Here is a 22,948-nt window from a genome sequence, read left to right on the forward strand (position 1 = left end):
TGCACTAGTGTTCAAGTTCTTATATTCCTTTTTCTCTCTGTAATGTAGTCTCACTGCCTCCCTCCCACCTCCACAGCATCCTGATACAATCTCACAGATGGCAGAAGTTTATGGACAAGAAGAAAGTGAATCTGCAAACAAGACTTCACACTTCCCCATTTCAACCTCCAAGATACAGTTTGTTCTCCTTTGTCCACATTAGATTTGTTCTATAAGAAATAAGTTGGGTTTGGGTGTGCACATGATCAGCACTAACATACTGAACTTTACACTAGAAGACCTTCACCATTTGGTACTTTGAACTATAAATGTAGGGCTCAGCCAACCCAACAAGAGATTGGAAAACCCAAGTGCTATGTGGACATACAGACAGTAATGGATTTTCTATGAAGTGTGGCAATGACTATCAGGAAAAGGCTTGCCAAAGGTCTGTGTATGCAATATCTTTAACCTTCTGATGCCCTGAGAATCAGACCAATGTATTGTTACCAAGATCTTTGGTGCCAGGGATTTTAGCAGTTACAAAGTGCTATTTATAACAAAACTTAGCTGCCACTCCAGGCAAATATCTTAGCTACTCTCAGCCAGGCAGACAATCATGTTTGATACCTCGGTTTTCCCTTTGCATGTACAAATGTTACAACAAAGTGTATTGGTACAAGGGATCAGAGGCAGAAATGGATGTGATTCTTACTGAAGCCTCCCAACCTTTCATGCACTGTGGAAGAGAATCTTTAAAAAAGCACCACCTGCATTTGGTCTTTGATAAAAAGTGTGTGATATCGTCCCAGAACCCAAGACTCAGAGATGGAGCTGATGGTTCTCATTTTACAAATATTTAACGATTGCTCAAAATGCAGATATTTCATAGGTAGCTCAATTACAATTAGAGGTGGTGGTTGTTTTTTTTCCAGATTCAGAAGTTTATTTAGACTTTAAGATCAAGAACTCTGGGTTTATTCAAAATGATAGCAGGTCTATATCAGACTTAAACATTTTATACCACAAGCATAGATAATAACACTTAACAAGTCAGCAGTTCCTATCGTTTGCTGATCTTGGTACTGTTTGAATAACCCTGTGACAGCATTTGGCAATCAGTTTTATACTGTGAATGAGACTATTGTGACCTTATTAAAATTTAGGAGGAAGGAAAAAATGGTTTTCAAGGGAGGTGCAATTTCCCCCCCTCAAAGTAGGTCTCTAAATCAGTGCACTATACAAAGAGTGGCCTGATTTCTAGACATAACCAACTTGGTGCTTAAAAACTGTAAAACTACATATCCTAATTCTCATGCAGTACTGGAGTTTTGACAGATGAAGCCAGTGGATCTCGTGACAAAAAACCTCTCCTTTCTAGGGAGTATTTAAAATGGTAAAGTATTCCCTACAGGTAGGGATAAAAAGTGCTGAAGATATTTATTGGCTCCCTGTTAGTAAAAGGACCACGTCTGTTGCAAAAGAAACCATACTGCTTTAATGCTGCACTTAAAAACCAAACAGCTGTCAGAATCTAATCATTATGTTTTTATTTTGCAAATCCTGCTTTCCATTCTAAAATTCAAAAGGATGATGATGCACCTCAAGTGTTTCTGGGGAATGTACAGCTTTCTGCCGTCTTCAACCTAAAACATTATGTAGAAAGCAGAACTAAGCAAGTCTACAGAACAAGACAGTTAAGCACAAGACTGCTCCCATAACAGAACAGTTGGGTCCCTCCCCTTGAACAAAAACAAAGCCAGCCGTATTTCTGGCAATGCACATTCAGGTACTGCATTTGAATAAGACAGGAAAAAAATCAAAATCATGGATTATACAATTGTGCAGGACAAGTCACCTTCACACAAACATTCACACAGTTATTCTTGCTGCAGCTCCACTTCTACAGGTGGTGCCTCCTCCTCTACCTTTGCATCACTGTTTCCAGACTCTGTTACCTCACTTGGTTTTTCCTCTTCCTTTTCAACCTGGTGTACCTCAGCTTCACCTCCTGCAGAAGCCACTGTTTCACCTATATTTTCTTGAGGAGGGGATGGTTCTTCTGTTGCAACCACTGCTGACTCTGCTGCTTCTTCTATTCCAGCCTCTGCCTCAACCTCAGCTTCTTCTGGTGGCTGCTGCTGCTCTACCTCATTTTTAGGCACCTCCTCATTTTCAGGCAATTCCTCAGAGGCTTTTTCTATTTCTTCTCCTTCTGCTTTAGTGGCTTCAGGGGCTTCTGTGGCTTCACCTGCATCCCCAGGACCTTCCTCTTTCATCTCTGCAGTAGCACTTTCATTAGCCCCTTCTCCACCACCATCACCTCCTTCCAAGGCTTCAGTTTCATCAACATCCTGGTCAACAATTTCATCTGTAAATGGATCATCACCCTGACAAAGAGAGGGGAAAAGGACAGCAGTCATTTGCCTGTAGTATGGTTTAAGTTTCTCCTAGAGGAAACCTCAGATATGAAATTCAGAGGTTTGCAACGGAGATCAAGTGGAAACGACAGATCCTCAATTTCAGGAAAGAACTGTGAAAATTGATCAAGTCCAGCCTCAAAGCTCCTATAAAAATTGTGCACTCTAAACTTTTATCATGAAAAGCACCCCAGGAAAGTGTTTTTCAAAGTCCCACATCAATAGGCAATCTTACTTAGTGCTGGGAAAGCCTCTACCTTGCAGAAATGAAAACTGTATGCGACTCATGTACTGAAACCTGTTTAGGGTGCAGTCACCGAGGGGCTGGGGGAGGGAGGGTACACTCTTACGAACTGTGTGTGCTGCAACACCTAGGCAAACCAGGGGTGTCCAATCTCAAGTGGGAGGAACTCATCTTCTAGAAAGCAATTATCAAAATTTTCACCTTCTGTCCAGTCCCACTTGAGCATACAACCCAGTGGGAGAGATTTCTCTCCCACTGGGTGAGGTCTAGGCAGATCAACAACTGAAGTTACAGTTTTCATATCACCCTATCTTTGGGAGCCAAGAAATCCAGGTATTTTTTGAAGTGTTGGTATAACTAATGATTTCAAGTGAAAACCCGTCTTAGTAGTCTCAAGAATTGGTTCCTGCTCTCTCCATCCCACACTAAGTGATAACTAATTAGGTTTTGTTATTTCAGTAGGAGTTACTCATATTTTTCATAGGATGTCAAGGCCCTAAGGGTTTTGGCCTCGTTCAGCCTGAATAAGGCTGAGATCAGAGCTCATGTCTACTTCTTTTGGGACAGGGGACCTATTTTTATTATTTGGCTTAGATTGGGTTTCAGAGTTATCTGAGGGAGAATATTGCACAGCCAGTAGATGGACCGCCTGCACCGTTTGTTCTGGATTATGGTATGGTGGCTCCTAAACTCTCCTTCCCTTCCTCACAGATCACCTTAGTATGCAGGCAGCCTGCAACAGATGAAGTGTGAATAAGGAAGATAACATGCCAGTGGCAGAAATCTTGCCCAAAATCTAATTGAGTGTGACTAAGAGCTTTCGAACTCTTATGTCATGGTTGCGATGGAGGCAAGGAGAGAGTTCTCTTGCCCCACCAGTATCCGTGAAACCCTGCCCAGTGAAACTGTGCTGGGTGACAGACAGCCTAGTAAAACTGGGCCATCTTTGCCTAACAACAGTCAAGTGTTTCTTGTGAGGAGTTTTCTATTTCACGGACCAGAATGATCAGATTCAGACCAGTCTGGCTGCCTCCACAAGAGCAGATCCATGCAGGTGGAGGACAAACATAATGTCGTCTTCTCTGGCTGGATTTTAGCCAGCCAATCTTAACTATTGAGGTTCTGGAGGAACTCCAGGCTATACCCTGCGATCTGGACCCATGTCCATAACCGCCAGTAAAATCTACAGGGGAATATGGAGTCCACTATTGGTGGAGACTGTCACAGCCTCCCTTTGTAAGGGCAAGGTGCCAGCATCCCTCAGAGGAGGAATCATTAGGCCCACGTTCAAGAAACCATCTCTTGACGCTGACAGTCTTGGCAATTATCACCCTGTCTCCAGCCTTCCTTGGGGAAGGTTGCTGAGAAGGTTTTGGCGAGGCAACTCTGGCATTACCTGGAATCCTCAGATTTCCTTCACCCCTTTCAGTCTGGTTTTGCACCTGGGTATGGTACGGAGACCGTGCTGGGATCGGTCGAAGATCTCCTCCTGCTGATGGACAAAGGTCAGGTGCCCATGCTGATTCTTTTAGATCTGCCGGCAGCCTTTGATACCGTTGATCATGAGGTGTTGTTGATGTGCCTGCGGACCCTGGCAGGGGTAGACGGAGTTGCACTTGAGTGGTTCCGTTCTTTCCTCTGAGAGATCCCAGAGGGTAGCACTGGGCAATTGCTCATCTGCCCCGAGGGCTCTCTCGTGTGGGGTACCGCAGGGTTTATTGTCACCCCTCCTGTTCAACGTGTATGAGAGGCCGCTAGGGGAGACAGCCTCGCTATCTGGGCTGCAGTGCCATCAATGTGCTGATAACTCTCAGCTCAAAGTCTCTTTCACTGGACCCAGAGGGTGGAGTCTCAGTTTTGCTAGTGTCTAGCAGAGACTGGGGCTTGGATGAGAGCTAGTTGGCAGAGGCTCAATCCAGATAAGACCAAAGTGATGCCGGTGGAACAGGGAAAACAGCTGCTTCCCCCATTTGAGGGGGTTTGCCTGCCCTGTTAGCCAAGTTTGCAAATCAGGGGTCCTGTTGGATCCTTGGCTGCTCCTGGATTCCCAGGTACCAGCAGTAGCCAAAAGTGCTTCTTTTCATCTTCGCATGGCAAGGAGGTTGCGACCTTTCCTCTCAGATGTGGACCTCGCCAGTTACCCATGCCCATGCCACCGCCAGATTGCATTACTGCAATGTGCTCTAAATGGGCATACCCTTGAAGGCAACTTGGAAACATCAGTGCAGGACGCAACTGCCTGCTTACTCAGCGGCGCTTCCGCATGGAGCATATTACACCCATACTCTGAAGATTGCACTGGCTTCCAGCTTCTTTCTGGATGCAATTCAAAGTGCTGATTTGACCTAAGAACCCTACCTGTTGTGGCCCTTTGTCCTCATGCTTCATCCTGACAGTGAGGATCGGCTAGGGTGCTCTCACTGATACTCCCCTGCTTTGATCTCGAGGAACATGGACAGGGCCTACAGGGAATGTTTCGACTCTGGAATTTGATTCCCCTGTTGGTCTGTCAGAGTTTGTTGACCTGCTGGGAAAGTTTCAGAGCTTAACTGTTCATGCAGGGTGAAATTCACCCCAGGCAGGTAGCCAGGATGAGGCCTAAGCACCACTACAGTTTAACTAACGCCCTGTGGGACTTAGATGGTGCCTATGCCTTGTGCCTCCTTTTGGCACCAGGGTGAATGCCCCCTCAGGCCACTGCCTGAGGGCTGACTTTAAGGCACTGAAGTTCCTTTTGATATTTTGTTCCTTTAATTATGTTTTGGTTTGGGTGATTAACTCATCTACATGTGCGGGGATTGCAATAAGGTACAATTCGTAAATTTTTAAAAATATATGAAAAGTGATAAACTGCCTAAAAAGAAAATAAAGACACCAGACCCAAGGCTCAGCCTATGCATAAGAAAGCAAAGTGGTATCTATGCTTCTCCCCATTGTATATTGAAGCAAGTTTTGTGACCAACATGCAGCACACACAGTGATACTCAGCTCTGTGCTCTGTACCAGTTCAGTGTTCAGGACCAAGTCAGCGTGTATCCCCACTGCTCTGTGGAAAAGCAAGACTAGCTGGTGACTTTCTTACTCACTCACCTTGAGATACTTTTCCAGCATTTTTACAATGTGCTTGTTATTTAGGACACTCTTGGCAACATGGAGACTAGTCTTCTTGAACTGCTCGGCTGCCATCTGAAAAGGAAACCAGACACTGAGTCAAGGAAGAGCTTAACAGAGATCAGTCTCAAGATGTTAGTTTCCTGCCCAGCTATGCTGTCAAGGAGAAATTCCAGATTCCAGCCCTGTTCTGCAGTGGCTGCTCTGCATAGGGTACATGTTTTGGCCTTGGGGATGGGGCATGCCCAATCTGGCAATACAAGCCCTGAAGAAAAGTCCATTAAGGACCCTCAACTGCAATGGTCACCAAAATGCAAGGCTGCAGCAATGCAATAATCCCTAGTTAAAGCAGCAGATTATTAGGTCTTTTCACTACCAAAGTAAGTTTATTTCAGAAAATAAGACAGCTAAACAATTTCTGCTATGCTGTGCATGCATTTACATGCAAATACCATCAAGCAATGAGTGACTTCAAGCCCTGACTTTGAATTCTGACTGAAACTGCTCTCAAATTGAGGTGATCCAAATCAGACATGAGCACATCCTTCAAATACCTTACAGTAAAATCAGATGCAACAAAGTTTCAGGACTTTCAAATGAACGCTATCCGGCAACAGATTAAGCTCTCTGCACAAATATCAGTGTGCAATCTCCAGCAGACTGGCTAGCACCAAATGAGCAGGGTGCACTATACTTAGGTTCGGGAGGATTTGATTTTACACTGACAGAGGTCAGAAAATGTTGATTTCAGCTGACACAAGGAAACTGATGAAAAACAACAGCCAGTGGGATTGCATCCACCATGCACCTTGCCTTGTAGAGACTGAGTGTCACCAGCCCTGCAGCAGCGCACAGCTCCCTCTGCAGCCCTTCACTCCTGTGACAGCAGGGCTGCAGAGGGCTCCCTGCATTGCAGCAGGAACAGTGACCCCAGGTCCCTGCAGGTGCAACATACAAGGAAAGCTGTGGTCCTGGTGGAATGAGCGGAGACACCCAACAGCCAGGGCTGCAAGAACAACGACAAACCCTCTGACACGGGGAAGGCCATCCCCTGCTGAATGTCTCCTGCCAGGAATGGAGCCATATAGTAGAGGGATGGCCTCCCCATGGCCAGGGGCTCATCTTCACCATAGTCCTAGCCAGAGGTCTCTGCTATGCCCCCCCAAGACCACAGCCTTCTCTGGACCTTGAGCCTGCAGGGATTGGGTGTCACCAGCCCTGCAGCTATGCAGCCTCGGCCCCACACATCCATCAATTAGGATTGTGGAAACCACCCGGGGCAGGAATAGTTCAGCAGCACCTAGTGGCTGAGGGCTTATCCTCCTTGCAGCAGCCCTGACTGGGCCAGGACCACAGTCTCCCTGCACCTTGTACCCCAGTGTCTTGGACCTCTCAGCCATGCAGGGGGCCTAAACCCCTCCCTTAATTTCCAGCCACTGTAAAAATAAAAACTGCTAGAAAAAAATCAGTATCAATTGTCAAAATTAGAAAAAATAAAAATCAAATTCTGCCAAACTTAACCACACTCAGTAGCAACAAACTGCGAAGAGCAGGAAGTAAAGGAATAATGGACAGATATGATTAAATGCCAGTGGCATTTAACACTTCTGGAAGGATTTCAAAGGATCTCTCGTATTTTCCCCAACTGAACAATGAACCAACAAAAGCTGGGTGCTGAAGAGCTGTATTTAACTTGCATGGAGAGAAGTGATTGAAGCCTCTCTCTTTATGAAAGAGCAGTCTTCGAAGACTATAGATCTCATCATTAAGGCTACAATTTTGTCAGTTACTTTTACTAAAAGTCATGGACAGGTCACAGGCAATAAACAAAAATTCACGGAGCCTCTGACCTGTCTGTGACTTTTACTAAAAATAACTGTAGACACTGCAGGGCAGGGGCAGCCCTTGCCGCAAGCTGTTGGGCAGGTGCTCAGCACCAGCTGCAGCCCCCGCCGTGGGGTGGGGGAGCATAGCCCCGACCCCAACTGAAGAAATCATGAAGGTCTGATAAAAATCACAGAATCCGTGATTGCTATGACAAAATTGTAGCTTTACCCATCATGCATTGCTCCATTTTGAACTGAGATGAAGGGTTGCTGGAAGATGTACTGTAAAGCTCCAAGCTCCACTGTGGCCAATGCTGGTTTAGATGCTCATCTAACATCATGCCTTTTGTTAGAATTATTATTGTGCCTGCCTCAAGTGTTCTGACAAGGGAGGCTTTTGAATTTTTTATTAAGCAGCACTATAAAACAGTGCAACCTCAAAAAGAACCCTTGGTGTGTACTTTATACAGCATTCCTGAGTCAGAGCATTTAATCCCAAGAGAATAGGAAGGAAAAGCCAGACCCTCACAGAAATTACTGGGGTGGAGGGATGTCCTCTAACTTGTGTTATGCAGGTCAGACTAGATGATCCTGCCTTCTGGCCTTAAAATGTATGAATCCCATCCAAAATCTAATTCCTGGCCCAATAAAAGATCTGCCCTTAAGGGCCTGTCTCCGTACGTATCACAGTCAGCATATGGAAACTTCAGCTCCTATCAATGATTCCATGGTTCTCAAATTCATTGACATACTGTGGGATGGCAGATTACAGAAGGCAAGACCAGGTCTCACTTTCTTTGTAACCACTTCTATTCATCTTTCTCTCACTCCCAACATGTACTACAACCAGTGATGAGCTGCCAAAATATTAACAACTGGTTCCTTCCTCCTCACCCCACGAGGGAGTTGTGCCCCCCCATCCCTCCAAGGCTCCTGCCCCATCAACCCCCCATGTTCTTTGACAGCCCCCTCCCCTGGGACACCTGCCCCATCCACCTCGCTTCCCTGTCTCCTGACTGCCCCCTGCCACCCCATCCAACCCTTCCTCTCATTCCTGATGCCACCCCAGGACCCCTGCCCCAACACTAATCCACCCCCCCCAACTCCCCTGCCCTCTATCCAACACCCCCTCCCTGCCTCCTTACCATGCTGCCTGGAGGTGGGGGCCAGGCCGGGGCCACTCAGCTGGGGCCGGGCTGGGCCACTCGGCTGGGGCTGGTGTTGGGACCAGAGCGGCTCAGCTGGGGCCGGGCCCAGGGGCTGGGCCGCCTGGCAGGCCGCAGTCGGAGCTGGGGCCAGGTCGGGCCGGACACACGCCGGCCGGAGTCGGGGTCAGACCGGCACCGTGCGGCGCCTGGAGCCCTCCTTGCACCCCCAACCCCCTGCCCCAGCTCACCTGCGGGAAGCCACTGCTTCCTTCTCAGCCCTCCCAGGCTTCCTGCACAAACAGCTGATTCGCAGGAAGCCAGGGAGGGGAAGAAGAAGCCAGGGGAGCAGGACGAGGCAGAGGCAGAGTGAGGTAAGCCTCACGGGACAACTGGTTCGAAAAGGGCTTCTAAATTTAACAATCGGTTCCGGCGAACCAGTGGGAACTGGCTCCAGCTCACCACTGTCTACAACCCCTTCCAGATCAGCTGCTAATACCTACCTACCTACTTGCCAATACCTGCAGGAGAACAAAATCCACATGGCCAGTTCCTTCATCTTCCCACAACCGCCAGTGACCACAATGTTACTAGTTGGTTTTGCATTCCATCAGGTCAGGAACAATAAGCCAGAAGGTGAGAAGTGTTTCTAGCAGGTGGAAAGCAAGTTAGCATTCCTCCTTGCAAGAGCCCTCAGCAGTCACAACCCTCAGCCCTTTATCTGTCCATTCAGCCAGTTCTCTGAGTTAAAGATGAAGTTACTTTAAATTATCTAATGAGTAGTTAGACAGAAGTGAGTATGCTTGCTTACCCTGCGGTTCCTGTTGTGGTCTGCTGACCTCAGGTGTCTTTGGAGCAGGTGGTTCTGTGCAGGAATTAACATGTCACAAGCCATACAGTGAGCTGCCTCAATCTTCTTGAAAAAGTGTTCCTGGCCGATACCTGGGGTGACACAGACAGGTCAGCCAACATTCAGAGTAACTGTTACCTCGAAAAATGTTCTGAGAGTCCCATCAATACCCTCTCACCACTTCCATAAATAAATATCACAAAACTCCCTCTGGGATGTAACTGACAGTAATTGACAGTGCTATCTCATCTCCTTTCAATTCTGTCTTGCTTTCTGAGAACCATCCATGCATGTCATTCTAAGGATTTGAGAAGTCACTTGTCTCAACAATCTAGATTCTTACACATGCCCCACTCCTGTTGTATCAGAGCACATCACAAATATCACCACTTATCCTAATGCCAGACAAGCACAAAATCACTGACTTTCCCTAAGCACAGAAGGGAACAGAATCCAGATTTCCTCAGTCCCAGGTAAGTGCCTTTGCCACAAGGTCAGCCTGCCTCAAAAGTGGCTTCAATGAGACACTTGCAAAGTCTCAAAGGCAGGACAGCACAAATGATTTCCTACGTTTTGGAATATTTCACTCTTCCTTTACCCATTTTCAGAAGCTAACAGCAAAAACCTGTTAGCTGGCTTAATGTTGGTCAATGCGCAACTTAATTCAAGTTTCAACAGGACCCAAGCTCCCTACATTAGTTCAAATGCCTTTTCATTAACTGGCTGTGTCTGAAGAGACCCTGCACCGTAGGAAAACATGCTGGGAATTGTGTGCTAAGCAAGACCTTATAGGTTCTGTGGCAATATGCTACTGTCAAAATGGGGGCAAGAACAAAACAGGAAAAAAAAAAAAAACAATCCTACAGCTTTTAATGGAGTTAAATAGTAAAATGAACATAGGATCTGTTCTGTTCAACTGAATATTTACAAAGCCAATAAAACCCTTTGCTTTTGAACGTTTTCCCCATCTCCTACTGCCACACATCTTCACTAGCCACAGAACTCAGCATCAGTAACACTGCAGTGGAGTCTCACTAAACCATGCAGAGAATCTGCAATCTCTCTCCACCTGATAGTGAGGCCTCTTATTTTTATAAAATCTGCCATGGCACCCATGTGTACTGTAATATAGCATCTGGAAGCAAGGCTATACTACAACTGCCTACAAAAATGAACAGAGCACAGAGTGACTCATTAGCCCTTTAAAAATGGATCTTGTTCACTTTCTTCCTAACTTTCAAAATGCAGTCATCTTTAGCAGATCTCCCAGTCATTGGGGTAAGATGGCAAGATTAAACTGGATACTGAAGCTGAGGGTGGGTGGCAAGTTTAACTTCTGTCTTACCCCAGCCCTCTCAGATAAGAAGTTTGGCCTGAGAAAGGAAAAGCAAATGTGGCTCCTTTTTCCAATCCTCATCCAGCAGCATCCACAGTGCCAAGCCTTTTCCTTCAGCACTTGCCACTCCAGGGCTACTGGATTTCCACTGACCATCTAAGCCACATCAGAGAGTAATATAACTGTTTTCTGCTAGAGAAGTCGGATAGTTGTTTGCACCTTGGGCCTAATTAAGAGCTGACTGATTGCCTGTTCAGTAATGCTCAATACTTAATTGTAAAATCTATAGGGCAGAGACTGTCTTTTTGTTTTGTGCTTGTACAGGACCTTGCACAAAGTGGTCCTGATCCATTACTGGTGCTCCTATGTGCCATTGCAAAACAAATAGTCTCCAGGCATACACAGACATCACTTACCCTTGAAAGGGTCTGGTTTCTGCTTTGTACCCTCCTTCTCAGTCAGCTCCTGACGACGCTTTTCAATTTTCTTATTTCTGTTCACAATATACTCCTGGGGGCAGTGGGAGGGGGAAAAAGAAGAGAGAATGAAACTCTCCACCACTTGTACAAACCAATGGCATCAATAAGCAGCAAAATCTATAGCAAGGATAGGTAACCTACGGCATGAGTGCGGAAGGCGGCACGCGAGCTGATTTTCAATGGCACTCATACTGCCCTGGTCCTGGCCACTGGTCTCGGGGGCTCTGCATTTTAATTTAATTTTAAATGAAGCTTCTTAATCATTTTAAAACCCTTATTTACTTCACATACAACAATAGTTTAGTTATATATTATAGACTTATAGAAAGAGACCTTCTAAAAATGTTACAATGTATTACTGGCACACGGAACCTTAGAGTGACTAAATGAAAACTCGGCACATCACTTCCGAAAGGTTGCTGACCCCTGATCTATAGCATGCCATTCAGAAGGGAAATGAGAGCTCTGTAAGAAAACTCATGGGGAGGAGAGGAGGGCACAAACTAAATAATTAAGAGACATACCAAGCACTCCCACCCCACCCTGCCTATACCTTCAGGAACTCAGACAGATCTACTCAGTCAGAGCCACTCCATATATCTCAGCATGTTACAATAGTCAATAGTGCCATGACAGTGGTAACTGTCTCTTTAAACCATCCAGGTAACCTTTGTGTTCTTGAAAGATGCCTATTGACAGCCTGGAGACTTAAACACCCATCATCTAGAGAAAGATGCAACATAGGCTGCAGAAACACAGGCTGCCTGACACCTCACCTGAAAGACGTGCTTTTAGAGCTATGTGGAGGGGAGGGTCAGCCAATGGCTTATTCATTTCTTGGCTTCTCTGATGAGCCAGCCAACTTGAGGCTTAAACAGTGCCAATTGAGAGTTATTTGTGTGACATGCATAGGAGATCCACTAGGAACTAGACAAACCTAACACCACATTTCACATGAGCCAGTAAAGAGCCATCAATTGATAACTCTTAGTGAATGCTGGCATGAGCCGGAAAGGAGCCACTGGGCTCTGTACTCCATTACCAATCCCTGGGCACTGCAATCAGCAGATGTGACAGACAGTAACAGAATTCCTCAATTATTATGCCTTCTCCCATACCATTCTAGGAATTTTAAATAAGGGTTAAAAAAAAAGTCTGAGCCGTCCACACACCTGCAGGAATTCAACTGTTTTATCAGGGAGTTTGGTGCCAATGTATCGCAGGGTATCTTTGTGAAACTTGCTTTGCAGATGTTTCTGGATTTCTTCATCTTCAAAGCTACGGAACTTACACACAGAGCAGGCGAACTGGATTCTGAAGAAAGTAATGTGTGGTACAATAATCTATTTATACAGTGACACTTTTCACAAGAGCATCCTAACAAAATTCCAATTTGAGGAATTTTCTGCTTATCAAACTTTCCTCTCCAGATTCAGTTGATGCAGAACTATTATATTCCTGTTCTAAATTGTGTAATTTTGCTTTGCTGCATTTACATGCATGTTGAAAAAATACAGATGTATTTTATGGGGTCAGAGTTAAGCCTAAGGTTGGAATATACAAAATGAATTTTCATTTGACAATACTATTGCTAATTTGTACATATGTACTGAACGGGTAAATTATCTTAATTGGTCATTTAGAATGCTTACTTTTTAAAATGGCAATGTCCTGTATTTAGCATGAGGGCTACAATGAATTACTTCTACAACTGTAACTATTAGACAATACCTACATTCCCCTTTCTTTAATGGGAGTTACAAAGCACAAAGAGAAGAGTAGAATAGATTGGCTGGAACTGAAATGCTGATACCACTGTGCCGGCTTCAAACAGAAACTTATATCTGTGCTGTGTGAACAGGAGGGCGTTCAGATCTCCTGCAGGAGTCCAAAGAGAATTCTGTGCCAGGTGGGTTAGGGATGATGAGTCATAACACTGCCCCTGGGAGACTGATTTATTGATTGCTCCCTCTATAGTCACTTACCTGTCCATAGCACGATCACGCATTCTATCCCTTCTCCTCTGTTTCTCCCTCTTCTTTTTCACCTCATCATCATCATCATCACCGCCATCTCCAGATGCTATAGAGAATCACATTTAAAGTTTCTAAATAATACCTAACGTCAACATTTTTAGTTGGCAGAAATTTAATTCTTTGGGTTTTATTAGGATGTGAGCTACTTGTGCTTCCCTCCCATGCTAGGCTTCAAGAAATCCCTATCCTTCCTAATCTCTGACAGCTCCTCTGTCTGATGTGTTTTTTCAGGCTGCTTCTCTATCATGTGTTTGTTTCTGGGAAGCCACTCAACTTCCAGCCCAAATATCCTTGGAATTAAGAGTTCTCAGTTCTCAAGTGGTACTAATTGTAACAGACACCACTCCTGACACTTGGTGCCCACGTGTCCAGAAGGGAACTCCCATCACTTAACTTCAGAAGTTGCCGGTTTCAGTGAAGACACAGCAACCACAAATGGAACCAGCTCTTACTGTTGACAGTGAAGGCCCTCTCTTGGGGTAGCTGCATTGGGTGACACACATTTACCCAACTTCCCCTGCATAGCTAATGTCTCTTCCTCCCTCCTACCCTTGGTTTCCTTGGGTGGTCGAGTGCCAGTAAGCACATTCTCAGTGACTGAGAACTGAAGCACAGACTCCATTTTGTATTGCACTATTACACTGGGTATTGTCCTTTCACTTTTTTCACCTTCTATTTTTCAGGATGCTAGCAAAGCACCTCAAGGGGTTCAAAAACCTCACATGCCATTCCAGAATGTCTTTCACAGATAAACATGACTTCTGTTTGGTTTCTCAGAGGAGCCTTGAAGCCACTGGAGTTCTGCTTCTCCAAAATCCTTAATGACAAAAGGAATAATTGAGGTTTTTAAGGCCCCTGCAAGCAGAACAACTAAGTATGAGCCAGGGAAGGGAGAATTGGACAGAACCTCAGTCCAAGTCTCCAACTGAACTAGATATCCACATCTTTTTATCTTTGCTGTAAGGCCTGCTGTCTTCAAACTGCATGGTTCCAGGGCTTTGCCAATACACAGCCATGTATTCTGCAAGGTCTCCAAATGCCTGGGAGAACACAACTAGCCAGAACCCAGCAGAGAGAGCAACCCTACCCCCACTGCCTATACTGTGATAACACCAAAGGTAAGGGACCCTCTGTGGGTCAGGATCTGGTTATTAAAGTGGAAGGTTTGGATAAACATCTGATCATCAAACTATATCCCAACATCAGCCATGAGAATGTCCTATTTGTGGCTAGAGCAGAGCACTAATTCCCCATAAAGGAAACATGTGGTTCCCCCCAATAATCATGTGCTGCATAGCACTAACATGCAAAGCCATCTTGTTCCAAGTGTCTGCTTTGCTGCAACATTTAATAAGCCACAAGCACTGTTGGCTGCTTTCTACATTCCCACAACTGTGCAGATCATAATTTCAAACAAGCAGTGGCTTGTGCATCTCAAAAAGACTCATACATCCTGAAAGCATAAGAGAAGGGGAGTCCAGAATTGACTAACTCAGGTCTGCCAAGTGCAGAATTAAGACAACAGGCCTTAAGTGGAAATTGTGACAAGTATGTTATTAGCTAAAATTCTTTCCACAAATACAGACAAGGAGTGTAATTATCTGAATTGCTCAGCACTGGCCTAACTGCTTTCACTGAAGTCAACAGAAAACTGCTACTGAGTTAGGCCAACGCTGAGCACCTTTGAAAATCCCAGCCAAGGGCAATAAGAGGGGCGGCCTCAATGTTTAGTCTCTGCCTTCCTATTTTTGTGGTTTTGCTATCTAAGGGTTTACCCCTCAAACTGATCTCAGAGATTAGCCAGCTCTGTTTTATAAGTCCTTTCAGTGACATTTCTCTCATTCTGGAATTAATGAATATGCTTTATGACTTGATGTCAGTAAGACTCAAGTCTCTCTTTGCAATCAGCAAGTGACCAAGTGAAAAGGAGACATTATCCCCTTAGGGTGTAGGCCCAACAGCCTGCAAGACATGCACAGCACAAATACAAGAAACATACGGAGGCAAGGGAAGATGGTTCTGGCTACAGGGGACCCAATAAGACACCTCCAGCTATAATTTCTAAGATAAAACTCTTTGCATAACAGGCTCTTTCCCCCACTATAGCAGATACGGTGTAGGCACATCTGGGCTTTCTGTTCTCTATTCAACTCAAAGGAATTCAGTTCAAAGGGACGACAAGAGTTGTTTTCACATGAAGATAATAAGGCTTTCAAACTAAGCCTTGATCTAATATGCTTCCACCTGCTCTGGACAAAGACATTTAATTTAGAGTGTCACTGTTAAACCACCACCCAAGAAGTGTGTCATTATTAGAGAAAATCCTGCTTTATCCATTTACTGGACCATTGGTGTTTTGTCTTTCCATCTTAGATTGTAAGCTCAGACAGGCACTGTGACTGGCTTTTCAGTACAGCAGTGAGCACAGTGTCAGAGCTCTAATATGAGTAATGTCCCTCACAGACAAGCAGCATTATTCCACCAGGCTGCAAAAGACTACATTAAAGCAGCAGCTCAGACATCTGGGCCTGTGTGTGTTGTACTTGACATGACATAGCACACTCCTGAAAGCTGAACTCAAGATAGCTCCAAGTGAAAAGAGGGAAAACACGCCAGTTGGGTATGTTAAGTCCACAGGAATCATGTGACATGAAGAAATTACCCTACCTTTCTTCTCCCAATCTTCACCACAAACCTCATTCTCCTTTAAAACAAAAGCAAAGAAAGCCATCAACAAATCTACAATAACTGTATCTGCACTAATCTAGTGACTGACAGAGTACATAGTGTAGTCATTTTTAGATCAAACCATCATATTTAACCAAAATTTGCAAAATTGTTTTGCTAAGGCTATTTCAAAATTGACAGTGAGATCCTATTTTGCCAGTCTTAACATTTTATATGTTGCTAAAACAATGAGTCATAGCCATGGACAGAATTCGGTGTTTGTACAGTGTCTAGAAAAATGGGGCTCCATCCTTAGGCACTACGGTAATAAATATAATTAATAAGGAGTTTAACCCCACTGACCCAATTACTAGATCATACTCCCTCCGAAATCATGGAACAGTAATGGAGCACTGTGCTGGTCTAGAAAGCAGTGTTCACGGCACCCCAACATTAGGGGCATTAATATGTATCCCATATGGCAGTAGGAGGGAACATTTGGGTACTCGGCATTTTAAAAAAAAAAAAAAGATGTCTAAGTAGATTTAGAAGTCTAACTTTAGGCTATTTTAGAAAATTCTGGCCTTGGTTTATGGGAGCGAAGTAAAGGACACTAGCTACAATATTCTCACATCTTCACTCTCAGGTGAGGCTAATCTAATAAAGGTAGCTAAGAAAGAATCTAGCAGACACATTCAGAAAATTGACATTCATTCTATAAAGGCTCTAGAAAGTTACTTACACCTTTGTCTCCTTCATCTCCAGATTTGTCCTCTCCTTCACCATCATCTGCCAGATACACAAGATAGATCATTTAACTAGGGTGGGGAATGCCTGTCCTCCCCCTCTTACTGGAAGTTACTAGGCACCAACACTATATCGTTGCCTATTTACTCACAGAGTAGTAGTTCATAACCACCAATACAAAACTCAGCTTGCTGACTATTCCCTCCAGTCCGGCAGTCCCTGCTACAAGTTCCATCCCTAACTTAATGATGAATTTAGAGGACCAACTTCTATGATGAGTCCCCAGAGCATCAAGGTAAAGCCTGAATGCTAGGAGGCATCTCACAGCATATCAGAGTAACAGTGACAGACTAATCTCAGATTAAGGACCATTAAGTTTTAAAATCTAACAGCCAATATCTATAGTGCTGGTTGTCACTCAGTGAAGAGAGGAAGATATCAGTTTAAAAAAACAGGACTGTACCGTTCTCAGTGTCGTCTCCTTCGCTGTCAGTCTTTGCCTGTTTACTGTCTGGCTCATCTCCGCTTTGGGATTGTTTCCGCTTGCGCCCTCCTTCACCATCTGATCGACCCCCTGAACGGTTGCGAAAACTTCTCCTCTTGGGCTAGAAACACAAATTGGGTGAAGTATCTTATGGAGCATCTTTTCAGGATCAACCAAGAAGCTCCAGCTCTTCTAACCCTTCTGCAGCTCAAATGAAATGAGCTCCTAAAAGCATGTGTGACCCTGTAACCTTCTGTCTAGATCAGTGGTTCTCAAACTTTATCAACAAGTGGACTCCCGTTTTGATTTAATTTTTTTTCAGGAACGCCCAAGCCCCACTCCCACCTCAGCCCTTGCCCCGCCCCTTCTCCGAGGCCTCGCCCTCACTCACTCCATCCCCCCACCCGCCCCCAGTTGCTCTCTCTCTCCCACACCCTCACTCACTTTCACCAGACTGGGGCAGCGCGTTGGGTTGCAGGAGGGGGTACGAGCTTTGAGAGAGTGTCTGGGTGCAGAAGAGGGTGAGGGATGCAGGCTCTGGGAGGGAGTTTGGGTGCAGGGTACAAGCTCTGGGCTTAGGCAGAGGGTTGGAATGTGGAAGGGGGTGAAAGGTGTGGGCTCCAGCCAGGTGGTGCTTAGCTCAGTCGGCTCCAAAAAGCGACTAGCAGCTGCTCCTACGCGGGAGGGAGGGGGAAGGTCCAAGGGGTTTCCACGCACTACTCCTGCCTGCAGGCACCACCCTCTCATCTCCCACTGGCCACAGTTCCCAACCAATGGGAGCTGCAGAGTTGAGGCTCAGGATGGAGGCAGCATATGGAACCCCCCAGCTCCCCATGGACCACTGGGATGACAGATGCTTCCCAGAGCGGCGCGGAGCCAGGGAAGTAGGAAGCCTGCCTTAGCTCCGCTGCACCACCAGACTTTTAGCATGCAGGAGGTGCTGGGCGGGAGGCGGAGGAGTTGATTAGCAGGGCCCATGGACCCCTTGGGTTACCCTCGGGGAGCCCCAGGTGTCTGCAGACCCCAGTTTGAGAAATGCTGATTAGCTGTACTTAATGCAGTAAACCCTTATAAACTGAGCAGATGAGTTGTGCCAAGGGTATCCAAAATACTGTCCATGGTTCCCTGCCTCCCAAATAGTTAAGTTTTTCTAAAGAAAAGGTCTGCTCAGAAACTATATCCTATTTGTAGAGAGAAACAGCACACCAACCTGCTGACTCTTTGAAAAGCGACTGTGAAATCTGGTAATTATCAAAGGAAAATGTACCCTTCTAACAGGAAGCGCGTACTTCACAGCTAATCCCAGTGCCCCTGGATTAACAATGCACTGCCTATCTTTTAAGGAAAAATGAGGAGGAGTTCTTGTGGCGCTTTAAGGACTCTTAGTTGTTTTTGCTGATACAGCCTAACATGGCTACCGCTCTGAAACCTGTCTTTTAAGAGTAACTACATAGGTAATAGCAAAGTAGCAAAGATTTTACACCAAGAACAAGTGGGTTTACGGCTCTTACCATAAGAACGTTCAGATGCCACGGCACTGTACTCACTCTGTTTCGTTGCCTGCCGACTCCATATGGCATGTTACCATACCTTCCCATTCCTGGCATTCCCATCATGCCATAGTCATAGTCACCATAGTCTACGTAGTCACCATAGTCGCCATAATCTCCATAATCCCCATAATCCCCGTAATCGCCATAGTCCCCATAATCACAATAGTCAGGGACAAGAGCTTGGGAGAAGAGGGAAGGGAGCCTGTTGGGGCAGGGACCACCCATGCTCCGCCCACCCATATAGTTCAACTCATTCCAGCGTGCAGACAGTCGCTCAGTACTTGAAGATGGCATGAAGCGGTCGGTGCGGTTGAAAGCATTTAGACGCCCCCGATTTTGAATCCGATTCTGGCCCCTCCCCCTAATGAGACCATAGCTGTTTCCTCTGTTGCTGGACTGATTCCTGCGGCTGTCAAATTGGCTTCCAAAGGAATCATTCCGATCAGTTCCAACTTCGCCATAATCATAGCCAGCTCTGTACAGATCACGGTCGTTCATTGAAGATCTTGAGTCATAAGATTCGAAAGACTCAAACCTGAAAGAGCTGCACAGCAAGCAAGGAATCGAATCAGTAGCTAATAAAGCACAGAACCATGCTCTGCCAAACATAAAAGCCAAAGAGAGAATTTACATCCAGATTTAATTTGGGTTAAAACTAGAATCAGAACACAAAGAACGAAGATACAAAGAATGCAAAAAAATACTGTGGTCCCTGCTGAGTGACACCTTTGCACAGGAACTCACTTCACCCTGTCCTTAGTCTTTGGGTGACTTGAGAATTTAACCAAAAATTGTAAAACTGCTGCACAAATATGTCTAATCAGAAATACGGCTGAAAAAGCTTCTCATTTTTAATTGTTACCTTCTCTGAGTAGGTACCTGCTGATCTGTCAATCAAAAAACTAATGCAGTCGTCCCCAACCTTTTCGTCTGGCGGGCACTGGACGACTAGCCGCCAAGGAGCGTGGTCGCCAGACAAGCAGCCGCCGAGAAGCGTCGACGCCAGGAAGCGTCGCCACCGAAATGCCACCGAGAAATCAGCAGCATTTTGGCAGTGGCGCTTCTTGACGTTGCCACTTCTTGGTGGCATTTCGGTGGCTGCTTGTCCGGCAGCCAGCAGGCAGGCGCACAGATGCCCCGGTGGGCACCATGGTGCCTGCGGGGACCGCTTTGGGGACCCTTGAACTAATGGCTTTATCCACCATAATCCCACATTGAGGTACAGCCAAGAGATCCCCTTCCTCACTGCCAGCTACCTCCCTGGCTGGCACATTAGGAGAACTACAAGCACACAGGAAGCCTGGCATAGTACACAGCTGCAGAAAAAGGAAATAACTGGAGAATCAATTAGATACAGAGGGACAAAAGAGCAAAAATCTCTGCCTGAAGTAGAAGCCCTGATGAGAAATACCTCTGCTTTGCAGGGTACAGGCAGTACATAGGGGTTCCAATGTACTTGCAATATTCCTAACATAACAGCAATAATAAGGAATCCAAAAGAGAGAACTTTTGGTTTTACCACTGGGTGTGGGATTAAGGCAGATAAATCCATCAGCATCTTGGCTGACGAAGTAGCAGATACCAATGCCACAGAAAGGTTATGTATTTCATTTCTTCCTTCCTACAACTGATGTCAGGATGCATATTACTGTCTGAACAACATAGCAAGCATCTGGTATTTTTCTTCATACTGACTGGTCTAGCAGTACAAACTATTTAGATTACAAGGCATTATCAGAAAAGGTAAGAAAAATACAGTTGCAGATTAAACATCTCACTTCAGCATCTCATCATTAATAAAATTAATTTTCAGTACAACTAAGGGTAAACAGGGAAACCAGCTTTGAAAATACATTGTTATGCTGAATAAGGGTTGATAACATAATTTGGGACAGAGATCAAGGCTGCATTTTGCACTAACGTATCTGTTCAAGAGGAATTAATATTGGACCACTCCCTCTGCTGTAAAATGTTTCAAATTTAATTTGAAATTACAGTGATTTAAGATTTAAAGAATCTGTGTGGAAAGTAAGAAGTGATACGTTACCTTTCCTGGTCTTCCATTCCTTCCCCACCTCCACCACTGCCTTCCTTTGACAGCATATCCAGACGCTGATTTATTTTGGCTATGATGGAGTCAGAGTTCTCAGTCGCCACAGTTTCCGTACTATAAGTTGCAACTGGCATACTGGTGTTGACATCAGCAGTCATGGTCATGTCGGTAGTTTTGGGAGTCTCCCAGGTATTAGTGGTAGCAGCAGCAGCTGCTGCTGCTGCAGCAGCATAATTGTACGAGGCAGCTGTAGTAGAGCCAGCGGTTTGGGTGCCGTAATAGTCATAGCCTTCATAGCCTTGCAGAAAAAGGAAAGTTAAATTGAATACACTGTCAAAGAAATGTAGGCTCATGGAAGGAGTTTAGATTCTAATGAACTCACTCTACCAGTCAAGGTCGCAGCTGATCTTTACTATTTGATGAAAACTTTTAAACTTTTAGAACCAGTACAGTCAGGTTCTCCGTAAAGAAAAATTCAGGTTTCCTAAAGTTACAAAAATCAGAGATAGAAAAATATCTGTTGCCATCAGCCAATTATCATGAACCGGTGTGGAATTATTCCAGTGATAGGTCTATCTTGGTTTTAACTGATAAGAGAGAGATCCTGTACTACCATAAAGATTTGTTATAATAATATTCAGTCTCTACAGCGTAATACATTGCCAGCATGCACTGCTCATGTAGCATGGCTCCATGAAGCTATGCTAAAATGTGAGAGACCTGTGTTGCTGAGCTTGTAACCATGTATACAAGAATAAATACAATGCTGACATACATTTAATAGACGAACCAGAAAATTTGAAGTGATGAGCCATATTCTAGCTTCGACAACAACATAAGCTGCCTTATGGCAAGATAATATAATGGTGAGGGGAAAAGGCACTGCACTACAGCTGTCTTCATGCCACTACTGGATACTGCTTATGTAAATCCAGAGATTCAGAATTTGGGAAGTGTATGACAGTACAGAGAATTCTTGTAATAGCACTACACATACACAACCTGCTAGTGTGCTACAAGCAGTGCACCGGCTCACCAAGCCAGGGCTGTACTGGTTCTGAAGAGAAAACGCATTTCTGAGCCCTGTACTAAAAAGCAAGCTTCCTCTTTTGGGGGGAGGGATAGCTCAGTGGTTTGAGCATTGGCCTGCTAAACCCAGGCTTGTGAGTTCAAACCTTGAGTGAGCCATTTGGGGATTGGCTCTGCTTTGAGCAGGGGGTTGGACTAGATGATCTCTTGAGGTCCCTTCCAATCCTAATATAATCTATGAATTCTCAGAGCTCTTCCACTGCTACTTCTAACGTGCAATACCCTCTGCTATGCCAATCCTAGGACTCTTGTTAAGTGGCTGCCAAATCATGATCAAGAATCCTCCTCAAAACTCCCTCCATTCTATTATGCCCACAATAAACTTGACATCCTCAGGTCACTGGAGCATCGATGCCATTGCCTCTCCTGAGGACCAATACTGTCTCATTTCCTTGTATTTTTTGTTCCATGCTTGTACAGCACCTAGCATAACAGTCTATAACTAGGGCTCCTAGGCACTATAACACAAATAAGAGCAACTAATTTTTCCCTACTGACTTGGCCAGAGGTCTATTGCCCTCTGTGCTACACAATACCCAATTCTTCTAAAGTGAAAACTAGAGAAAAAGACTAAAAGTAATAATTAGTTCTTCCCAAATTAAGGCACAGAACCCAGCTTTAAAAATACTTCAAACCAAGGCCAATTACATGCCAGAGCGAAAAGCTAAATTCCAAACCCAACACAAGGATTTATTATGGAAACACAGACAAACCCTTTAGCAGTACCAGTAGGCAGGTATAGCGGTGTTTACTGCATACAATCAAGGTGTCATTTAATGCCAAGAGCATAATCCTAGCTTTTGAGGAGAAGGTTTGGTACCCAGGCTCATCACTATTCTGGCCTGAAGCCCAGCATAGTGCAGAATGATGAAGCAAGGTACAAATAAGTGAGTTGGAGAATAGACCTAGGTATTGCAGTCAACTCAAGT

The 22,948-nt window shown here is 45.0% G+C and overlaps 1 protein-coding gene across 1 annotated transcript in view; it reads right to left on the minus strand.

The window, feature by feature from the left end:
* Nucleotides 1-1,506: 1,506 nt before the first annotated feature.
* AKAP8 (A-kinase anchoring protein 8) overlaps nucleotides 1,507-22,948 on the minus strand; it is a 30,773-nt gene continuing 9,331 nt past the window's right edge. The window contains exons 4-14 of the mRNA XM_050925841.1: nucleotides 20,925-21,228; nucleotides 18,836-19,421; nucleotides 17,304-17,445; nucleotides 16,836-16,882; nucleotides 16,094-16,130; nucleotides 13,376-13,472; nucleotides 12,563-12,704; nucleotides 11,328-11,421; nucleotides 9,537-9,667; nucleotides 5,734-5,829; nucleotides 1,507-2,369 (exon numbers count right to left, since the gene is read on the minus strand). Coding sequence (XP_050781798.1) covers nucleotides 1,860-2,369; nucleotides 5,734-5,829; nucleotides 9,537-9,667; nucleotides 11,328-11,421; nucleotides 12,563-12,704; nucleotides 13,376-13,472; nucleotides 16,094-16,130; nucleotides 16,836-16,882; nucleotides 17,304-17,445; nucleotides 18,836-19,421; nucleotides 20,925-21,228 — 2,186 coding nt within the window. The 3' untranslated portion in view covers nucleotides 1,507-1,859. The remainder of the gene's footprint in view (nucleotides 2,370-5,733; nucleotides 5,830-9,536; nucleotides 9,668-11,327; nucleotides 11,422-12,562; nucleotides 12,705-13,375; nucleotides 13,473-16,093; nucleotides 16,131-16,835; nucleotides 16,883-17,303; nucleotides 17,446-18,835; nucleotides 19,422-20,924; nucleotides 21,229-22,948) is intronic.

Source organism: Gopherus flavomarginatus, chromosome 16, assembly GCF_025201925.1.
Source record: "Gopherus flavomarginatus isolate rGopFla2 chromosome 16, rGopFla2.mat.asm, whole genome shotgun sequence".
NCBI lineage: Eukaryota > Metazoa > Chordata > Testudines > Testudinidae > Gopherus > Gopherus flavomarginatus.